This window comes from Micrasema longulum, unplaced genomic scaffold (assembly GCF_059751315.1).
Source record: "Micrasema longulum isolate JH-2025_06_02 unplaced genomic scaffold, ASM5975131v1 h1tg000072l, whole genome shotgun sequence".
NCBI classification, from domain to species: domain Eukaryota; kingdom Metazoa; phylum Arthropoda; class Insecta; order Trichoptera; family Brachycentridae; genus Micrasema; species Micrasema longulum.
This window is the reverse complement of record NW_028277279.1, coordinates 623,253-645,194: the sequence shown is the minus strand read 5'-3', so window position 1 is coordinate 645,194 and position 21,942 is coordinate 623,253. Positions and strand designations below refer to the sequence as shown.

At 31.9% G+C, this 21,942-nt stretch overlaps 2 protein-coding genes across 2 annotated transcripts; one reads left to right on the top strand and one right to left on the bottom strand.

The window, feature by feature from the left end:
* mthl5 (G-protein coupled receptor Mth-like 5) lies at positions 1-13,745 on the top strand. The gene is made up of 8 exons (XM_088232077.1): positions 1-447; positions 695-833; positions 2,955-3,150; positions 5,475-5,772; positions 6,816-6,894; positions 8,069-8,265; positions 8,937-9,072; positions 10,205-13,745. The coding sequence occupies exons 1-8, from the start codon at positions 228-230 to the stop codon at positions 10,461-10,463; spliced, it is 1,524 nt and encodes a 507-aa protein (XP_088088203.1). The 5' UTR covers positions 1-227; the 3' UTR covers positions 10,464-13,745.
* Positions 13,746-14,524: 779 nt separating this feature from the next.
* Positions 14,525-21,206, bottom strand: LOC148284978 (RNA helicase aquarius-like). The gene is made up of 7 exons (XM_088232109.1): positions 21,018-21,206; positions 20,614-20,714; positions 18,879-19,035; positions 17,447-17,654; positions 16,219-16,411; positions 14,876-15,029; positions 14,525-14,590 (listed from the first exon to the last, which is right to left on the bottom strand). Exons 1-7 carry the CDS (start codon positions 21,114-21,116, stop codon positions 14,525-14,527), a joined length of 978 nt encoding a protein of 325 aa, XP_088088235.1. The 5' UTR covers positions 21,117-21,206.
* Positions 21,207-21,942: the final 736 nt, after the last annotated feature.

Sequence of the window (21,942 nt, the reverse complement as noted above, 5' to 3'; positions counted from 1 at the left end):
GTTGGGCGCAGTTGGTCATGAATCGTAACCGATGACCGGGACTCGACAGAAAACAGGAAATGTCAGATACTTAAATGGAGAGTTGTTTTATCAGTTATTTTGATTATTTTTAAAACTGTTTTCCCAGTTAGTTTACGTTTTCTGAAGAAATGAGAAAACTCACGTTGTGATCTTCGTGATTATCTAAAAGATTGAGTAATTAATTACGACGGAATAATGCAATAACAATGGTTGTGTTTAAAATGAAACGCCTGAAATTAAGCTCGACACTATGTGTCGTATTTCTGTTGAATTATGCGGAAATAACGAACAGCGAAACACTGCTGAGTGACCAAGATCTAAATGAAATATCAGAAAAGGCCAACGTATTAAAAATCAACAAGTGCTGCGAAAAAAATGAGGTTATGGTGGGCACACGGTGTACCCATGTAAATGAAACAAATACTAGTAAGTCAAAGGAATATTCTTCAGCCCGACCTTGAAATACCGCGAAAATCATTGTGCGGTGAATTCGCAAATATCTTAAATTAAAAATATATATATAGTTCTAATCTAATTAATAATATTGTAAAGGAGAAGTTGACTAAACTGGTTTTAGAGAAATGTGTGAAATCTTTTTTACATTGCTTTCTCTGCAAACTCAATCCATAGTTCATTTTGACACAATGTTCTAATACCTATTTGTTTATTGCAGCACTTTGGATTCCGATATTTACAAATGAAAATGGAGTTGATAATATTCAAGTAAAGGCTTTTGAATTTGTGATAGGGAAACCGGCTTGCGATTCCACACAAATATGGCCGGTGTATCATCTTCCAGATTCGGAAGATAAGTATGTCATTTTATTAATCACCATGAAATTTACATTATTGTTGGGTTTTTGCATCTATTACTTATTTATTTATTTACGGACATTGTCCATTTATACAATTTATAGGGATGAATATTACAATATAAGAATAGTTAAAAACATTAAAAAATAATGAAAGACACATTGACAAACATAGGGGACATCAAAGCAAGATCTTGGCTATTTATTTAGGGCTCGTTTAAATTGTTGTCAACATAAATAAAAAAAATCCAGATCTTGTCTTGAGTTAACAATACGACAAAGGCGGGTCATTGGAGAATTAAGGCCATAGTTTGTTATTTGCCGATCGATGGACAGTATTTAATTTTTTCTCAACCTACGAGTCGGAATATTGAGTTTTACCCGTCCCAGTAATGGTAGCACGCCGATTATACCATTTAGTATGCCGGATACGTATAAATATATAGTCAATATTAGTTCTACGTTTTTGTAGACTAGAAATAATTAACATTGACTCTGTGTCAGTATATGAATAGTTTATTACAGTGGTTAATTACTGCACACTTAATTCAGTAACCTAACATATCTTGCAACTAAATGAAAATAATTTCAAGTAGGTTAAATGTGTTATTTTTAAAGCTAAAATATGTACTAGATTTTAAATTTCACACATACATATGTGTTAAGTGTGTAAAAAACATATAAAGTGACTTTAATAAAAGGAAGAGAAAAAATAGCAACAGCAAAACACGTGTTGAGGTACATTAAAAAAAATGTGGAAAAAAAAGCGATACAACAAAATCTTTCTTTATACGTTACACAGAGTACGGCATAAAAAAAGAACAATATTGGATAGGTGTGTTTGTATAAAAATCAATTTGGGATTTTTAAAAAATTCAATTTTTTAATGCAAAAATTATATTTGTAGGACTAACTTTGTGCGTATTCATTATTGTTCAAATTAAAATAATAAAACTTTTTTACCAACCGGTTTCGAAGCGAAGAAAAGTAAGTGGTTAAAAACAAAAATGAACATGATAATGAAATACGAAATCACTTTCATCGCTTGAGATATCCAGTGAGCCTGTGTAGTATTTCCATCCAAATTTTCTGGTTCACTGGATTTGAACAAAAAATAGTTTATGGATCGCTGTTTTCTTGTAAGTAATGAGCCATACAAGCGGTCAAATGGCGTTGAAATTGTATACATTGCGATCATGTGTGAGGAAATGATTTGTAAGTTCATTATCTGTTATTAGACTCCTTCATCGTCACTGCTTTTCTTGGGGATGGTATTTTTTTTTAAATTGAATTTTTGTATTGTTATTTTGAAACCGTGTTAAAAGAGGTTCTGCTGTATAGTGTTATTTATCTATCACATGTGGTACATAAACAAGTAAAAAATAAACACTGTTCCTAATGATGCATAGGGCACACCTATACTTATGCTATTTAAACTTAACGTGTCTATGTAAACTTATGGGATGTATTATACTTCGGGAATTGCACTGGCTACGTTTTCCACAGAGGGTGGAATACAAACTCTGTTGGCTTATGTATAAGTCACTGCACAACTCTGCTCCAGAATATCTAAGGGAACTCTGCATTCTAGATGAACTAGCTGACAGACGTCTTATGCTTAGATCAGCTACATCTACGTCGAAAGGAAAAGTTATTATACCTCTACGCAAACAGCGCACTAAATTCGGCGAACGTGCATTTGCGGTCGCAGGCCCTACGGCATGGAATGCTCTCCCAGCAGAAATCCGAAACTGTGAGAGTGAAGTGATATTTCGGAAGAAACTTAAAACCCACTTGTTCTCTAAATCATTTGAATAAATTCTTAGCATGTGGTAGAAAAGTAATATGAAAAAGTACATTTTTTTTCTTAAATTAAAAAGTTAAAATTAAATTTATATCTTTATATAATCACTTTGTAAAGCGCCCTTGAGGTATTATATTACGAAAATGGCGCTATATAAGTTATCCATTATTATTATTATTGCATAAACATGTTGTATCTTATATGTTAATAATATCGATATTAGTTTGCAAGTTCATGCATCTTTTGTATTTATTTGCGAGTATTGTTATTATTTTTACCTTCTTAATGTGTAATTATTTTCAATATACTTATTTTAGATTGGTTTTATTGCCAAATGGAAAACTAAGACATTACATTCACCATGAGAAACACATGGAAAGTTTGGCCGAAAAAAAGGGAATCGGGATAAGTTCCTTTGGCAGACTGAATGATCCTATACCGATCGAAGATGAGAAGGAAGACGAGGAACCACATTTCTATGACTACGATCAGGGAAAATATTGCATGGAAAAGGTACAACTAAAGTATTATCAGCAGATTTCAATATACTGAACAAAAAGTGGCCCTGACTCAATACAGGAAACTTCTAGTTAGTTCGGGTAGTTAATCGAGACAAGGAAATTCATTTGTACCTACAAAATTACTGGAACATGACTTGTACTTCTGTTTTTTTTTTTAATTCATCATCATTCCTTTTCCGCATCGAATGATGCATAGGGCACTGCATTGGTACACCAATTGCAGCGTAACTTGGTCATTTTTTATACATGAAGGTAAGACCCTTTTAAATAAATATTTCATATCAACCATGTCGGAAATCAATCCGAGACCTCTTGCATGGTAGGCAAAAGCACTGTGGGTAGATGGATGATGGTGAACTTTTTAATTCACCATCATGCATCTATCCACACCCGGTGGTAAACAAATTGCAGTGTATATTGATCATCTGTTGCATGAAGCTAAAGTGATTAGTCCGGGAACAGTAAAATACTGCAGCGTAAAACCACCTTTCTAGTTTATATTTCATGTTGACCCTTCCAGGAATCGAACCCGGGACCTCAAGCGTGGTAGACTAACCCGCCTACCACTACACTACATCTATTATTTTGTCATGAATACAGTTTCTGTGCAAAAATATGGATTCACAAATCAAAGGTCCAATGTGCAAACCACAACTTGATTCCCATTTTCCAATAGCGAGTTATATAAACTCATTGAAAATGCCGCCAAAATTAAATGTTTTAATAAATCATTAAAATGCAAATATTTATTTTGTTGAAAAATATTTGTTTTAATTCCTTCTCCATTCAATACTTTTTCAGAAGAATAATATTTTATAGTAAAGTCTCATTCTAAATGTTTACTACAGCTAAAAGTTACTAGGCATCCAATTACTTATACAATCATATTATAAATGAGAATTGAATCAACAGCTTTATTGGCATTGAAAGTAGACATGGCTGAATGCTTTTCCTGTTGCGAATAAAACCATTAACCGTAATGCTCTGTAGAATCATTATTCCTAACAAACCGACTCATATTTACTTTAATTTTACATAATTCTCATCTTCTAGAGAATGTGCAGAATGGTTGGTAAATTATATTTTGACAAAGGAGCCCAATGTCTCTGTATATGAACTAAACGAATATTTTGTGCTGTCCTGTCCCATCAGGGGAAGTACCGTTGCCTTTCACTGTGATTTGATCAAATTGAATTGGTTAAGAACCTTGAAATAAGGGGTGTTAATAACACGATTATGGAATTAATATTTTGGTGACTTGTATGAAAGATGTTGGAGTAAAGTAATTAAAAAAAATATATATTATAATAATCTAAACCTTTCTTATTAAATTTATAAAAATACCTTAACGGATATGGATTTTTGTAACTGAATTTACAAGTGAATTAAACAGTTTTTACTACTGTTCATGTAATTGCAATTTGGTCATGAGGAAGAATGACAATATTGTCAGGTTTCCGGAATAAGTTGTTAACTAAAATTTTACTTGTAGTGAGAGTGCCTACCATGCAAGAGGTCTCGGGTTCAATTCTCGACATGGTTGATATAAAATATTTATTTAAAAGGGTGATACACACTAGAATATTTTAGACTCTCTGGACTGGTACCTGAAGCGTAAGACTGATCATCTTACCTTCATGCAACATTTTTTTTTTATTAAGATACGCTGCGATTGGTGTACCAATGCAGCAGAAAGGGAATGGTGGTGATGATGGGATATTGCACTTTTGAAGTTAAAATCTCATGTCAAATCAACAATTCAAATAAAACTGCTAGTCGAATATTATAAAATATTATTTTATGTCAGTTATGAATCAATCTAATTTTACGAAAATTTACAGTTACCGACTTGTTCCAGAAACCCGATGATATATGACATAATCCCTGCATTTCATTTGCCAAACTCAGCGAAAGGGGCAATGAAAGCAGTAGAGTTAAATTCAATCAAAATTGCAGTTCATCAAATTGAAATTTAGGAAATAAAGATATTTAATTTTCGACATTAAATATGAGCGCAACAAATAGAAGACCCCCGGTCTTTTAAACGGCTTTTAAATATGTAACAACATATTAGAACCGGGTTGTGGTCCCGTGTTAGTATTGTGGACTCACGGACCAAAGGTCCCAGCACCATAACTCGATTTCCATTTTTACAGCACAAATTATTTATGACTGTTTAGAAATGAAAAAAAATTTTGAAATGGTCTGAAAATTGGACAGATATAAAAAAAATATCTATTTATTTATTTATATTTTTTTTTTTCACACATAAATAAACAATGATTAATATTAATCCTTTTAAATGTTTTATTACAGGTTTTGATTACCAGCAAAAACCAAACTGCCCAATATGCCCTCATATGTTACCCAGAAATGAATGTCAACTGGAGCCAAACCGACTTCTTGATGGGAAAACTAATAAACCCACTGTTCCACATCGTCTCGATACTTTGTTTCCTGGTTGTTTCTATTATATATTTTGTACTGCCCACGTTGAGAGATCTGAATGGGAATATAGTGACCACGATAAACATCTGCCTCATATTTAGCCAAGCAGCCGATCTTGTGAGGATATTCACGCAATTCAGTAGCCATGTCAGCTTTATGGTTGCAGGTATGAAAATCGTCTTAGCAGAAATTGTATAATATTAAACCATGAAACATAGCATTTTTTACCCATTAAAATAAGTGAAATAATCAGTTTATTGTTGAGTCGCCTCAATAGTGATATGCCACCAAAAAACTTCGCTATTGATCGACTTTATATTGAATTATATTGTGCGTGTTCATTTCAAGGAGTTCGCAATACGATTCATTAAAATGATCGATGATATTTTTGAAGTTGAACTATTAAATATTAAACTATTTAATCATGAAAACCCATTTCTGACAGAAAAATATTTAAAATCGACAGCGAAAATCAAAAGAAAAATGAAATTCTTATATTGTCTGAACTGTAAGATATGTATTTTACTACCAACAATGTGATAATATTTACAATACGGCGGCCTCCGTGGTGTAGTGGTCAAGACGCTTGACTCACACAAAAGGTTCCGGGTTCGATTCCCGGTGAGAACACAAAAAATAAAAATGTGATTTTTCTCAAGCCTGGGTGTTCTGTGATGTAAAAATAAAATAAAATATACACACTTAGTCAGAATTTTACAAGAAAGGAGTTTTGCATTGGTTTACGGGAAATTGGTTTATAAAAATTGTTTTCTTACATGCCGTAAAAATTAGAGCATTTAATTGTACAGCAAAGTATCTAAAAAATGTATGAAAAAAATCATATAAATAAACTACGTCACAAGTTCTTCCGAATCAACCAACAATGATAGAGTCTTTTGATATATCTCCGATTTTCGGTAAGCCAAGTCACCGACTAAAACTTGCGACGTCACTGGCTGAACATAGCGCTAATTAAAAAACCTAAATTGATTCCTAACTATGTAAATTTTGCAGTGATATTGATTAACCTTTTAGCAAAATACATAAAGTGTAATCTAATGTTTTAACATAGTAACCTTGCATTTATAATTATAGTTTTATCAGAACATTAGGCATTAGAACTGTTTTATCACCCATTGTTTTATGCATGTATTTTGTTTATTTAGTCACGCAAATAACTTAATAATATGAATTTAATTTTCTATGCAGATGGAATCCTCTACATCAGTTTGCTGGCTGCTTTCTTTTGGTTAAATAGCATGGGTTATTATATTTGGAAAACATTCAGGTAAAGAAACATAAAAAAACAGAAATAAAAATCACTAATGAAATGTTCACACCGAAATTTTCAACAAGTCCTAATATAGAGACAGATTATTTTTAAATGAAGAAATTCATTGAGAGGGGAATACGAAAATCTAGATTTTTACAAAGCTTACCTGTCCATTATAAATGCTAAAAATATTGTTTTATACTAATTTCAATTATGTTCATTGCAATTTTAACCTCTTTACCACGCCTTCTGACTATTCAGCTGCACCTTCGGTTAATCATTAAAATATCAGTGAGGATATGCCCAAAGAAATATGTTATTTATTAACCCTAAAGCTAGGGTTTCCTAGGACAGCGGTGCCCGTATTTTAACGGCCGTAGTGAACGGTGATGCAGTGGACAGCCGTCGTGACTAGAGTGTGGTTTTCTAGGAAAACGGTGTTATCAACACCATTTAACACCGTTTTCTTAGAAAACCACTCTCTAATCACCTTTACGACGGCTGTCCACTGCATCACCGTTCACTACGGCCGTTAAAATACGGGCACCGCTGTCCTAGGAAACCCTAGCTTTACGGATTATTACATTTATTTTGCAAAAATAATATATAATTTGTTATTTACACTTTTGTTGATAATAATATTTTTTACATATTTTGAAGAGTTTATCCGAGTCTTTCGTTTAATTTTGTCTGGTAGTTTATTGTATAATTTTAGTCCCAGATTTATTAGTCTCGATTGCCCTTGTCTCGTTTCGTAATGTTCTGATATTTTTGTATTATGTCCGTGTTTATTACAATTTTTTTCAAGTTTTAGTTCTTTGTCTACATTGATATCAGTGGCTAACTTATGAATAAATTTTAAAGAGTTCTTTAGTTCGTGAGATAAAGGAGGTCATATACTAGCTTCAATATTCTATTTTGCTGTCGTTGTAGTCTGTTTATGTCATTTTGGTTTCCTGTTCCCCATAGTTGTGGCATATAACATATTTTAGATTTAACAAAGGCTTCATACATAAGAATTTTTGAAATGGAAAGTTAAAATGTGTAACTGTATTTTTAAATGAAATGTCGAAAATAATTCCAATCAATTTATTTTTCCAAACTAAACAATAGATAAAAATCTTTACTCTTTTACTTTTATTATTTCTTTGATGCTGAGTTATTATTTAAGTTTTTTTGTATCTGATAGGTCACGCAACGTGTTTCTACGCGTAACAGATGGTCGTAAATACTGCTACTACTCTTGTTACGCATGGGGCTGTACTCTGCTTATGGCCGGACTTGCGCTCTTTGCTCACTTCATGTTGGACACAGACGGACCAAAAGCGAAGGTTGGCCGACACGGATCTAACTCTTTTATAACAAATGGCGACCAGGAAACGATTGGTAAATAATTCATTTATAGTAATATTAGGTCTAAAATAATTCTCGTTCTGAAATAGTTAGTATATTGTGAACCACCGCATTGTTGATTTCATGGTTTGATGATTATATTATTTTTTGTGAACAAAGAAAAACGCGCGTGACATTTGCCGATGAATAAAACAACACAATATAAAAAATATAAAATTAAAGAGAACAAAAATAATTTAATTCAACACAAGAAAAGTTAAAGTAAGACACAGAGTGCTTTTTAAAAACAATCACGGTGACAGCTTTAATCATTGTCAATCCACACCTAATGGTGCGTAGGGCACTGAATTGGTACACCAATCGCAGCGTATCTTGATCATTTTTAGTTACATGAAGATAAGATGATCAGCCCTACGCTTCAAGGGCCAGTCCAGGGACTATGAAATATTCTTGTGTAAAAACGTTTTTTTAATGTCAACCATGTCAAAAATTGAACCTGAGACCTTTTGCATGGTAGGCAAAAGCGCTGACCACCACGAGGCCAACAGCTAAAATAACAAGTGGATTTTGTTTCTTGAAAATAGAGCAGTATTTCCTATTAATGTTTAGGAACTTAATATTTTGAATAGTAGAGATTATGTATTTAAATGTTTTTTTTGTTTTGTAGCTTGATATTTCTAATTGCAATAGTTGTTTATTTTTAGGTTGGTTAGGTATTGCAGTCTTCTTTACCCCGATAGCCTTTACAGTTATTATTGACATATTCTTTTATGTGACAACTCTAAAAGTTATCAACAGAATGAATACTTACGGAAGGATACATCACAAATTGAAGCACAAGTAAGTTTCATTTATTTTAATACGTATAAAAGTATTAGATAATAATACATTAAAAACTTTTAAATTTAAACAAACGTTTAAATTTGAAATAGTATTTGATACGGATCATTTTATGCATTTTTTGTATCCTTCAATGAATTTCTTAGATTTTCACAGCCGTTCAGATGTATGAGTTTTCCTCGGTTTTTATGCCGTGTGTCATTCGTACTCTTTTTCGACTTTTCAGATCAAATTACAGCGTCCACCATCAGGGTTGATGTTATTTGTGTAAATATATTGTCCGTCAGTGTCAATCTACAATTATGGCAAAAATGATATTTTCTTATGGGGTGATTTTTAACTCTTATTGGATGGTCCCTTATCATGCGATATGCATGGGACAAATAGTAGGCGAGCTTTCTGAAGAAGAGCAGTACCGCAGACCGGAGTAAATAATGATTTGATTCTAAAAATAGTTTTTTTGTCTTATGCGAAAATTTTATTCAGTAGATTGGCGGTAACGCACGCTGACTGAAGATATATGTAATGTTATGAACGTAGGATTTGTACCGCGTTGCAGTCGTTACTCTGTGCAACTTGTTAATTTGAAATCTGTGTCAGTTCACAATCTACGCCTCTATGTGATTTTTTACAACCGGGTACCAGGATGATTTTAATTGCATCCCATCATCTGTTTATATAATCAAGATGTTTGTAAATTTCGATCGCTCCTTTTACCAATCGAGTTTGGTGCCTCTTTGGACTATCTAAGATTATCAGCTCGAAGGAAACTTACGCCCTGTTTCTATGTGGTGTTCGGCCAAAGCTGATTCTTTGAGAAAGTCGAGCCTGCATACGCTAATGTGCTCCTATACCCTCGTAATTTTTCTGGCAGTCTGCCCGATGTACACCTCGGGGCAGTTTTTACAATTTTACTCGTAAATGCCGTCGGTTTCAAGTGGGTCCTTTTTTGATTTCGTCGACCGTGAAACAACGCAGATTTCTAATTAATAAGCTGCATACAGCAACAACTGCGACACTGTACAAATCCTAAGTAATATATCTGCACAAATAACATTGACCCTGAGAAAGACTTTTAAAATAAATTATTTATAAAAACTGGATTTATAATTATATATTCCTTTTTTTATAGCTTTGACATGTTTCTATTACTATTCCTGATCATGACATTTGCCTGGCTGTTCTTACTACTCTCCTGGCTCGGATACGATGGCCTAATGTATTCCCACATCATCGTCAACTTTCTCCAAGGTCCCCTGATACTCTACGTGTGCATTTTCAAACAAAAACATATCATGTTTCTCCTACGCAAGAGTTGCTGCTACAATGAGCCAGTCCCCACGAGCGAATGGGGAGATGAAATGACTCAAATGAATGGTAGCTCTTATTAAAAAAAACCTTTTAAAAACAAATATTTTACAATCATGTTGTATTTATTTGCTGTAAAATGATATCGGTATGCTCTTTCAGATATCTAGGCAAAATTTATTAATGACATATAAATCAACATTATTTTTAATCGTTTGGGTGGTGAAAAAAAATTATATCTCTTTTGTAGCAAACATTCACCTTTTTAAATTTGTAGTATATTCAGTAATCTATACTTCCTAAAGGTTTCATTAACCTAGCTAAATAAACATCAGAAAGATGTTTACTAAAAGAGTTATTTTTCTCAAAACGATGGTACATATTGTGGCTCTGTTTTTTTTTTTTTTTTACCATCAAGGCGATGTAATATTTAATCAAATTTAACCAAAACAATTTAAGCTGTCAATTTGACTTTCATTGTCATTATTTCCCTATTCGCACCCAGCAGAGCATAAGAATTATACTCTTCAGATGCAAGAGCATTCCACGCCTAAGGGTTTCCCCAAATTTAATACGCTGGATTCAGTTCAAATTATTTTTTACATTTCTGCCAATAGAACAGTTCAAGACATCTTAAGAAAAATCACCATAGTTTTTATAAATATTATGGCACCATCGTGTGTTGATTATATGACAATTATTATACAAACGAATAGAGATTGTATTTATTTCTATAAAGAAAATGCGGCTGGCGCAACTTTTCAATTGGTGAAGAGATGTGGTTGAATTAAGAAATTCACCACAGCATTTAATCGACTGCAAGTGGATCATTTTATTCATTTGCTGACCAATAATTATTCATTTTAAACAGTACATATATGTATTGAAAATCTTTTTCCAGTGAAAATATAGAAAGATTTTTTTATTTATACACATGTAATTTTTCTAAGAAATTTAGTATTTATTTAGATTTTTTTATATTTTGATATTAATATCTCGATCTTTGGCAATAATTTATGAACTGAAAATTGGTAACATCTTTTGAATTCTAGTGTTTAAGGATTCGGTTGATTTTAGGGTAAAAACTGCCTTTGAGATTACTACGGTAATAATATGTATAACTTTACTAAAAATTATATTATGTAAGTTTAAAACATGTTTTCCTCTCTTAAAAATGATCTACAACTCGGTGAAGTTTAATTTATTTATTATTTATATTTGATGTAGAGAAAGTGCCTTAAACATCTTGATATAAAACAATCGTCAGCCTTGACCAATGATTTTATTTAAAAATTCATCAAAGATAAAGTAATGTATTTTATAAAATTGATAATATGTATCGACATGACATATATTTATTTGGGTATGTGACACTGTTGCTTATTCATAAAGAATTTTTTGTAAAATGATGGTATTATTTTTGCATCCAAAGTATCCAAAAACTGAATCTAGTCTCGACAGATACTTAAAGTTCTCTTTTCTGATACTATATTTATACAATATTCCTATGATTTAAAAAGACATTTTAAATTTTACGTAATATATTTTCGTTTTTTGATATAATGTTAAATAATAGTTTAAAAAAACATGATTGTGCGTGCTATAATAAGACATTTTTAGCCTTAATTAAAGTCTCTTCATTTTGAATCTATTTTTTATTATCATATAAGTTTATTTTAAACACTCCAATAGTTTTATAAGATTTTTCAAATGATAATCACTTTATTTTGTATGCGGTAACATTAATTTTGCCAATAAATGAACACGTCCTGCAAATGCCACATTACATTTATTAAATAGAAAATATAGATTTTAAAGCTTGCATATAAAATTTGGCAGCTGACATCTGACATGTCATTTCAAATGTACTGAATTAGATGAGATGAATGCGTTTCTCTGTGATAAAACATATTTCCACTTATTGTAACGAGACATTCCGCATCCGTTTAATGTACCTGTTACTTAAAATAACACCTACCATTAACCACTGCACTAATAAATCATTATTAAAGTATAGTTCGCAACCTATATTATCATTATTAATTAGTCTCATTAAAAGGGGTATGTAGAAAACTGCTTTCAACTCAAGTTATTAATTATAATTGAAAATGAAGAATTTTCTATGGCTGAATTTTACAACATTTATTTTAGAAACTGGCGCTATACTACAATACAATTATACAATGTGGATATGATTTCTACAATTTTATATGAAATAAGTACCGATAAAGTGCCTAAAGTTTATGTAAAATAAATTAAAAGTGTAAAATAAATACAGTAAAACCACTGTTTTACGTTTTTCAAGGGAGTAGTAAAAAAAGTGTTAAACTGAGGAAATAAAAAACTGCAGAAAAATCGTAAAAGCGGTCATAATTGGGGATTGTCAAAATTAGACACATAAACAATATGACTAATTACACTGCACCTACTTTGAATTTAGTGAGACAATAATTTACACATTTTTTTATTTATGTCGATTTTATTCTCCGTTCACGCGGTGGGGCTAGCTCGGTGTCTTTTGACAAATCGAATGAGTTTCGAAAATTTTTCAACATAAAACCGGTGTTATGAAAAACGTAAAAAATGTTAATTGGGGGATGTTTGAATGAGAATGTATGGAAAAATGGCACACCAACATTTTGGCGTAAAAAGCGGGAAAACGTAAAACAAGGTTCAACTGTAATGCTTTATTACGCTTTCTTTTCTTTATTTGTGACATCAGTTTTGGTAAGAATAAAAATTGCGTAATATCGGAAACATAACATTCAATATTAAAGATTTGATTTCTCAGCGTCATTTAATAGAAATAATAAATCATATTTAGCACATCCTAAAATGCAAATATGTGTGTAAGTGATTTTTGTAATGCTAGTTTTACACGCCAATATTTTAAACTTTACATGTTTTTTGCCAATTTACAAACAAAAAAAATAGATCTGGGCTGTTTATACTACAAACAATTGAAATATTTCATAAGAAATAAGTGCCGAATTTATCTATTGATTTTCACTATGTTATATGTTTTTATATGAATCACTAAGACTTTATACATTTCATAAAATAGTACAAAAAATTGTGTCTTGCAATAATAAATAAATCAAGAATGTTTTAAAACGTCCATTTTAATTTATATACTGATAAATTTAGGTTTTTATTAGTTAAGAATGAATTACATTTTAAGCACTAACATTTTTTTACAATTAAGATATTAATTTATTTTTTAATGAATTAAAATGGTTTGTAATTTGTAAAAGACAATTTTAAATATATACTATCTAACCTAGTGGCCTTTCTACATGGAGCTTTTCCGCATATTTCATTTAATGTCACATAGATTTTAAAATAAAGATTAATCCTTTACAAAACAATGAAGTTATTATTCTCCCTCTAATTTATTTATTGTATTTGTAGTGATATAAAATTTTCTGCAAAATAAATATTTTCAAACGCATTGCCGATTTAAAAAATATGTATCTTTGTTCTTACGCCTAAATAATAAAGTTTTGAAATAATTTTCAACTAGTCGTAACGGGAACCAAGTTATACAGTGAAATTCAAATCTTGGACCTCACGGTCAAAGCACTCCCTCCACATACCCGAAAACGTTTTCCTATCGGTTTTGATCGTATTAAAAAAACTTTTTTTATCTTCAATAAACTAGTTTCCTTTTGAAATTTCAATTTCATACACCGTGATTTCAACTAAATTTAATTCTAATAAGATAATAAATAAATAGATAAATAGTGATACACTGGAGTTCGGTCCTCAGACTTCTAGAAGTCGAGTCCGTGATACTACTATGGGACTACAGCCAGTCTCGATTTTTTTATTTGACTTACATACGTTTGATAATTTCCGTCCATGGTCTTCACTGAACCACTAGTTAACGTAAACAAAATCTTGAATATGGCATAATATTGTATATATTGCCCTTCTCTGACTATACTTATATAATTGTGTGCGACGACATGTAAAAACACATAAGTACGTTATTTAATTTACGATTCTGAGATCACAAAAAACACTTCATATATTCCTGATAAGAGGATCTGATCGCATTTATTAATTTTGTTTGTACAAAAAAGAAGAATTCTGTTTATTATATGTTATGATTATTAAATTCTAGTGTTTTCAAACTTATGCATTACGCAAACAGGGTACAGTCCAAGCTTAATCCAACTGTACAGTTATTTTCAGCAGATGTGTATAGCTGCAAAAAATTTTGGTCAAAGATAAATTGCCAAATTACATGAATTTAATAATAAGACATCGAAAAAGCAGTATTCCTATTTTTGATCCGTTAACGAAATAAAAATATTAGTTTTGTAAAATGACCCTAAAAGAAATGTATTTTTGAAAGGTCATATATCATTTTAAAGAATCTGATTCCAATAAGCACCTCAAAACGAGTTTGTATGAATTTCGAAAAATATTTACGGTTGGCGATATTGCATGCGCAATAAATTTAGAGACAAGTGTAAAGTTATGGACTCACCTGTCCAAATAAACCGCCCTCGGGTCTCTTCAGCAGGTTGGAGAGCTGACAGCGAACCACCAAGTGGCAGTCGTCCATCACAGCATTGAAGAAACGTCTGGTAGGAAGTAGGGCTTCGAGATCAATCATCAGTTCCAGGAAACGTTCACAGTATCTGTAATAAATTGAGCAAAAATGAGTAAACATTGTATTAAAAGTTTACATTTATAATATACATTATTTATTGTTTTTTATTATAAAGTAAGGTCTCGCTAATCCAGACCTCCGCTTGTCTGGTGATCGAGGTAATCCGGACGGATGGAACAGGGCATTCGCGGAGGAAGCGGGACACAAGCAAAAGAGTATTACAGACTGCTTTAAGACAGCTACTTAAATTTCAGTTTTTTTAGCTTCATTTCAAAATTTAATGTTGTCATTATTACCATTTAAGTATTGCAGACTACAATCCGGATGCCTTGGTAATCCGCCAAGGTTCTGCTTTTAGCCTGTCAAAATGTCCGAATTGTCGAGGCCCTACTGTACTTTATTACTCAAATGTAGAGCACCTATTAGATGATTTTTCTTTAAAATAACCCTTTGTCAATCATAAAACATGATTATGATTACATCTGTATAATTTTATTTTAAACAATACTGTTCAAAAACTCTCAATTAGTCAGTTAAAGATTGATAACAGTGACAAATTTTTAGACAAAGGAATAAGAATCTAAGAGTTTGGCTAATGATATGTCTTATGCTGGTTCATTTTACGAACTGCAACATTCACCATTCTCCCATATTCATTCTAAAAACCACAAACATTAATAAAAATAAACTACTTTAAACGACATCACTAGTTCATATGAATCCACCAATGATAAGAGAGTTGTGGAAGATTTCCGGTTTACTTACCGTCGACGGGCCAATAAGCAGAACTGTCGGAGAAGAAGCGGAATAGAACTTGAGACGTCACACGTGGAGTTATTTCAGAAATATAAAACTTTAAAAATCAAAGCGCTGATAATAGAATTGATAAAAATAAAAAAAAATTTGGCTTTGTTTAATAGTCTATAAACATTTTTTTTTTTAAAACACTTAATTTCCCCATTGGTTATTGTATAACACCGTCCATATATATTATTATCTCTTAATTTGTTGTCTCATTTTGTAGATTTTTTAAAAGGTTAATAAATGATACTGATATTTCTATTTTTTTTTACTCTTCCAATGCTGTGTTCTTAATTCTGCTACTCATATAATCTTACACCTATTTAAATTTGTAACAATTTACAACGAACATTTATTACACACTGCAGAAAATCAAATCCAGGATTATTTAAATAATAAAAAAAGTAAACACAAACCTTATTTTATTGACATCTAAATCACCCTCCAGCTGAATGGACTCCAGAATTTTCATGAATTTGATGATAAGTTTTTGAAGAAATGTCCTTTCCCAAGTTAACTTCTCTAGTTGGTCAGGTTTATCTTTCTTCTGAATGGCTCTCCAATATTTTCTCCATTTTGGTACATTTCGGAACTCTTGTTCACGTCGACCTTAAATAATAACATTAAATAAATTAGTGATCTTTTCAAAATACACTATAATAAATTAGTGAATCTATCAATGCAATTACATTGAATATGGATTTAATATTCTTAATATTGCAATCCCCTGTAAGATGAATTTATTTATTTATTGTTAAGGAACAAATATGTAGTTACATAAAGAAAAATACTTGTACTCCAAAAACTAGTGAAGTGTGTATTGAATGTGAAAAGGTAGGATGTTCGTATGATTCGATTAATAAAATTTTTTAATATTTTTATCAATCTAATTGAAATAATTCTAGACCATTTGATCGCATTTGCATTTTGGTTGTGAATGTAACGAGTGACATATTGACATACTAAAAAATAAAATAAGTTGCCGAGAACAATGATTCTATAAAAAAAAAAAAAGTCATTCATTATGGTGTAAGGGTACAGACGTGTGCCTTACGCAATAGAGTTGAGAGTTTTATTCCCAGGACATTATACTAAATAAACATATTTTTTCTCATTTATCTGAGTGCTCTTCCCCGTAAGTGTAAGCAGATAAGATAGTATGCCATATCACTCTGTCTTTGCATACTGATCTTGCTTCCTCTACATTCATATTTCTCTCATGCATGCACCTGATTATTCTGACGTTTGACATTTCCCCCTTCAAGTATTTGTTGAATTTGGTCATGCCACGTCTTTATCAGTTTTCTTCGTTTTCTGCATCCATTAACATTTCATTTGGTCTACATATCTTTGTTGATTTTGTCCATAATGCTTATCTCAGCCTTACATAATGTATGGATCTCGACATTTGTGCACCTATCATACATAGTTTTACCACACATTCGCCCGAGGGATCACGTATTGAAAGCATTTTCCTACTTTCATCCTTGTTTTTCCAATTCTATACTTCGCTCCTAGACGGTACCAGGACTCCAGAGCTCCATCCACTTTTGTAATACGTCCTGACATAGTGCAAAAAATGTACCCTTATTTAGTAGGAAGGAATTTCTATAAATCTACATAATTATTTAGATCAAAACCTACCTTGTTGAAGACTGACCCACATACTCAGCGACACCAATCTTTTGACCTGGTCCCGACACAAGGCAACCTCCATACTCCCGCAGCAGCGGTTAAAGAGTAACAATTGAGCAGTCTGCTCGCGAATGTCCCTCTGTCCCGCATCCTCTAAGCAAGACTTTAATAACTGGCTGAAGAAACCACCGAAATGGTCTGGACGCTTTTGTAGAGCCTGAAATTTGATTACATAAATTAGATCAAATTTTGTTGAATGTTAGTATCGCTTTGATGTGAAATAACAAATGCATGTCACATAAAAGGAAAACAATATTATGGAATTACAATTTTTTTTTTATGATTTTAGGCAGAATAGGGACATTTTGTGTTTTTATTACAATTTTTTATTGGGCATTATTTGGACTCCACTTATTTCTGTCAAGATTTTAAAACCTTTTTCAAATTAATGCTTTCATTGTTACTTGTGATATCACAGTGGGACATCTTTCCTGGCTAACTGCTTTACAAAATCCGTAGAAGTTTTGGGCATTGATGACATATTTAAAATGTATACATTTTAAATACTTGTTATTTTTCCATGCATTAAAAAAACTTCATCATTCTGTTAAATATTGGTGTTGTTATAATTTTATTTAAGTAAACATACAGTAGGTACATTATTTATATAAGGTGTAAACTAATTTAATTTAATTCTAATGTACATTGTGATTAATTTTCCATTTTTAAATGTGTGTATATATTTTAAAACAAAAAAGTTTAAGAAAAGAAAAAGTAAAAGTCTAAAATAAAAAAAAACCATTCTGAAAGTAATTTTTATAAATCATTAAAAAAACAATATTGTACAGAGAAAACAATATCAAAAAGGAATAAAACAGTTTTTTGATACAATTTTGGCTGGCACTAGACATCCCCATTCCAATATAAAACATCAAAATCAGATTTATCCATTTATAATACGTTTTTGGGTAAATAAAAATGCACGGTTGAAGCAATATTATTTGTTAAAGAGACTACAAAAGTGAGAAATTTTAATAATTAAATTTTATCATCATTCCTCTTATGCACCTAATGGTGCATAGGGCACTGTATTGGTACACCAATCGCAGCATGTCTTGATCATTTTTTATTACACAAAAGTAAGTAAAAATTAGAAAGTTGAGTGGTTTTGTAATATATTTTTATTTATGAATTGACTATTAAACTAAACCAAAAAATATTTTTTATATTCGATTTCCCGTAGGGCTGAACTTCCTCGTTAAATATAAGAAGCAAGATATGCTAATTCGGGAGTAAAATATATAATAACAAAAAAAAACCAAGGGTGATAGACTAATTCTGATGGCATATTCGGATTCAGCAGGCTAAATTACAGGAGAATCAATGAGAATAGTTTACGCAATAACATCATTGTCGACCAATAATTGGACGTAAAACATACCTGCCATAATGGAACCCTTTCTCGAAACTTCTCATTGAGCATTACCACAATGGTCATCATATGTGCGTACGTGGATTGGTCCGTGGCATAGTTTGGCCATAAATAATTCTCCAGATATTGCGAAAATTCCAACATCATAATACGGCGAGTCGAAAAACTACAATAAAAAAAACATAATTATTTCAAACAAACAAACCAACACGCCGTTTCTCCGTAGGGGTAGGCAGAGAGGATAGAACACCATATCACTCTGTCTTTGCATACAGACTTCGCTTCCTCTACATTTATGCATCTTCTCATGCACGCACGCCGTTTATTCCTACTCTTGTCATGTCCATCTTCAAGTATTTGATGGACTTGATCGTGCCATATCTTTCTCGGTCTTCCTCGTTTTCTGCATCCATCAACATTCGCATCGTACAATCTTTTAGCAGTTCTTTCGCTGTCCATTCGCTCTACATATCCAAACCAACACAGCACCCCTTTCTTGATTCTGTTGATAGTGCATGTCTAAGCCTTACACAGTTCATGGATCTCGACATTTGTGCAACTATCATACATCGTTTTACCACACATTTGCCTGAGGGATCGCATTTCGATAGCATTTAAGCTACTTTCATCATAATTTTTCCAATTCCATACTTCGCTCCCATACTCATTGTCTCATTTGCCCATATCAATATTGAATCAACTGCTCCACAAGTGTACAGCTTATGTTATGTTTTTGTTATTTTCATTGTGTGTTTTGTAATATTAATAATATAGATGTACATAAATACCTAGTTTTTAAAACTGTCTGAATATTTTGTTAATTACCTCTGTTTTTTAAGTTAGTCTTCTTTGTTCATATTCAAATGTAAAAACATATCAAAAAAGTATATTGTTAGTATCCTCGGCACGGGAAACCCCAGTGTGGTCACATTATTTTTATTATTAACTATAGTTTGTAAGAGAAAAATATGAATAAATAAATAAATACATTAGAGTTGGCACTAGAACTCCATTGTGAACTGCTAGTTTAGCCTCCTGCGATAATTCAATAGTAATTCAAATTATTATTATTCATTCATCATTCCCTTTTCGCACCTAATGGTGCATAGGGCACTGCATTGGTACACCAATCGCAGCTTATCTTGATTTATTTTTATATGAAGGTAAGATCAGTCTTATCCTTCAGGTGCCAATCCTGAGACTGATATACTCTAGTGCAGCAGCTTATGCTGCACGAAAAAATTAGTAAATAAGCCAGCACGTCGTTTTCCTTTAGGGACAGCCAAGAGGGTACCCTCTTCCATATGTGGTTATCAAATTATTTATAACCAGATATGAGGGAAGAGACGTAGCGAGAGTACTTCTCCAAGATTTTCTTGTAGACATAAAAAAAATTGAGAAGGGAATAGACTCTTCAAGTTATCTCGAGGTTTCCGGGCATAAGGAAAGGTTTCGTAACGAGAAAGATATATAGTCGGAGAGTTTATCTTATTTATTTGTTTTTTCCGGCCCGCCTCTCCGCCCCCTTTCCTCACAGCAAAAACACCGTTTTAAATAAATGTCGACCATGTCAGGAATCGAACCCGAAACCTCTCGCAAGGTAGGCAAATACGCTGACCATTAGACCACAAGGCGTATCTTAGTAACCATTTAGCATATTTTTTCACAGATCTCTCAATAAATGACGTTGGTCCCAATGATTTCTGAAATTTATTTTAAGGCATAAAATTATGAAGAGACTTACTTAGATCCACAAATTTCTTGAACGTACACATCTTCAATAACTTGGGGATCAAATGGCAAATGACTGCCTTCAGTGTTAGGGGCCCAATATTGATTAGCCAGCTGAAAACAAACATTGATTGTTAGTAAAATTTTAAATCTTTGTACCGGGTAGCGGTGATTTCGGCTGTCAAAGTTTTGAAGACAATTGTATACTTATTTTGTTTTTGCCGGTTGATAATTTGGTACTCGAAAACTCAATAACTCGACAATAAAATGTACTATCAAAACACACATTTATAAAAAACATAGTAGATATAATTAACCTAAATATAGAATGGCAGTTTGAGATTACTTTATCCTACTAAAATTTGAAGAAACGTTTGATTTCGTTTTGTAGGTTAAATGTAAAAAATCATAAATTACTTGGGTTATCCGATCTGAATTGATTTGAGACACAGTTGGTGGAGGTAACTTCTTGTTATCCACTCCCGAAGGAGGTATTTCCGATTCAATTTTTGTCATAATTACAAAACAAAAAATCAAAACAAGACAGCGTTAATGACAGCGGCACGGCTAGTTTTATCCATAGACAACTGTTGTGAAATTGCGACTGTCAAATAGTTTCATAAACAATTCCTTGTTCCGAAACTAATAGGGAACTGTGAACGATAAAAAAATGATAAATAGGGAATATAATGCGCCACTGAGAATCAAATAAATAATTTGTCTGTTTTGTCAATAGATATAGATTTGTTCAAAAAGTTTTTAGTATAGACAAACTGTGATAAATCATTATTATTTTCGTCATTACAACTATCGTAAACATCTCAAATGCTTATATAATATTTATAAACTGTAATGTACACATAATTTTAATTTGTCGTTGACGGTGCCAGTTAGTGTGACTACGTTTGTTTTAGTGTAATGTAATGATGGCTAGCGCAACGTAAATGTTTTACCGAATCTGAGAAAATGGTTCTTTTGAATTTGCTGCCATGACTCATTATATTGCGCCCACTTTCAAAAATTGTTATTTTTTTAAGTTCTTTTGGAAAAGCAAGCGTTGAAACTAATTAACCAAGATAAATATGAAAAACTAAATAAACACTGTGAAAATATGTTATGTACACCGTTATCAAACGTACAGAAATGTGGAGCTAATAAAAACTAAAAAAAAGGGGATTTGTTATTGTATAAATTGACAGAAGAAAACAGCGTTATGTGTTGATGATTCCACATGTTGACTAAAAAGTTTACTTGAGTAACTCACTGGCTGATCTAAGTGTTTAATATAATATATAGTAATTGCTGAAGCTAGGGTTTCCTAGGACAGCGGTGCCCGTATTTT

Excerpts from the sequence above, each read along its gene's own strand:
- LOC148284978 (XM_088232109.1), bottom strand. The coding sequence starts at position 21,116 with ATGACAAAAATTGAATCGGAAATACCTCCTTCGGGAGTGGATAACAAG. Across the intron at positions 20,715-21,017 it reads ATTCAGATCGGATAACCCAA|CTGGCTAATCAATATTGGGC; the intron begins GTAATTTATGAT and ends GTTTGTTTTCAG. Across the intron at positions 15,030-16,218 it reads TTAGATGTCAATAAAATAAG|ATACTGTGAACGTTTCCTGG; the intron begins GTTTGTGTTTAC and ends AATTTATTACAG.
- mthl5 (XM_088232077.1), top strand. The coding sequence starts at position 228 with ATGGTTGTGTTTAAAATGAAACGCCTGAAATTAAGCTCGACACTATGT. Across the intron at positions 6,895-8,068 it reads TATATTTGGAAAACATTCAG|GTCACGCAACGTGTTTCTAC; the intron begins GTAAAGAAACAT and ends TGTATCTGATAG. Across the intron at positions 8,266-8,936 it reads TGGCGACCAGGAAACGATTG|GTTGGTTAGGTATTGCAGTC; the intron begins GTAAATAATTCA and ends GTTTATTTTTAG.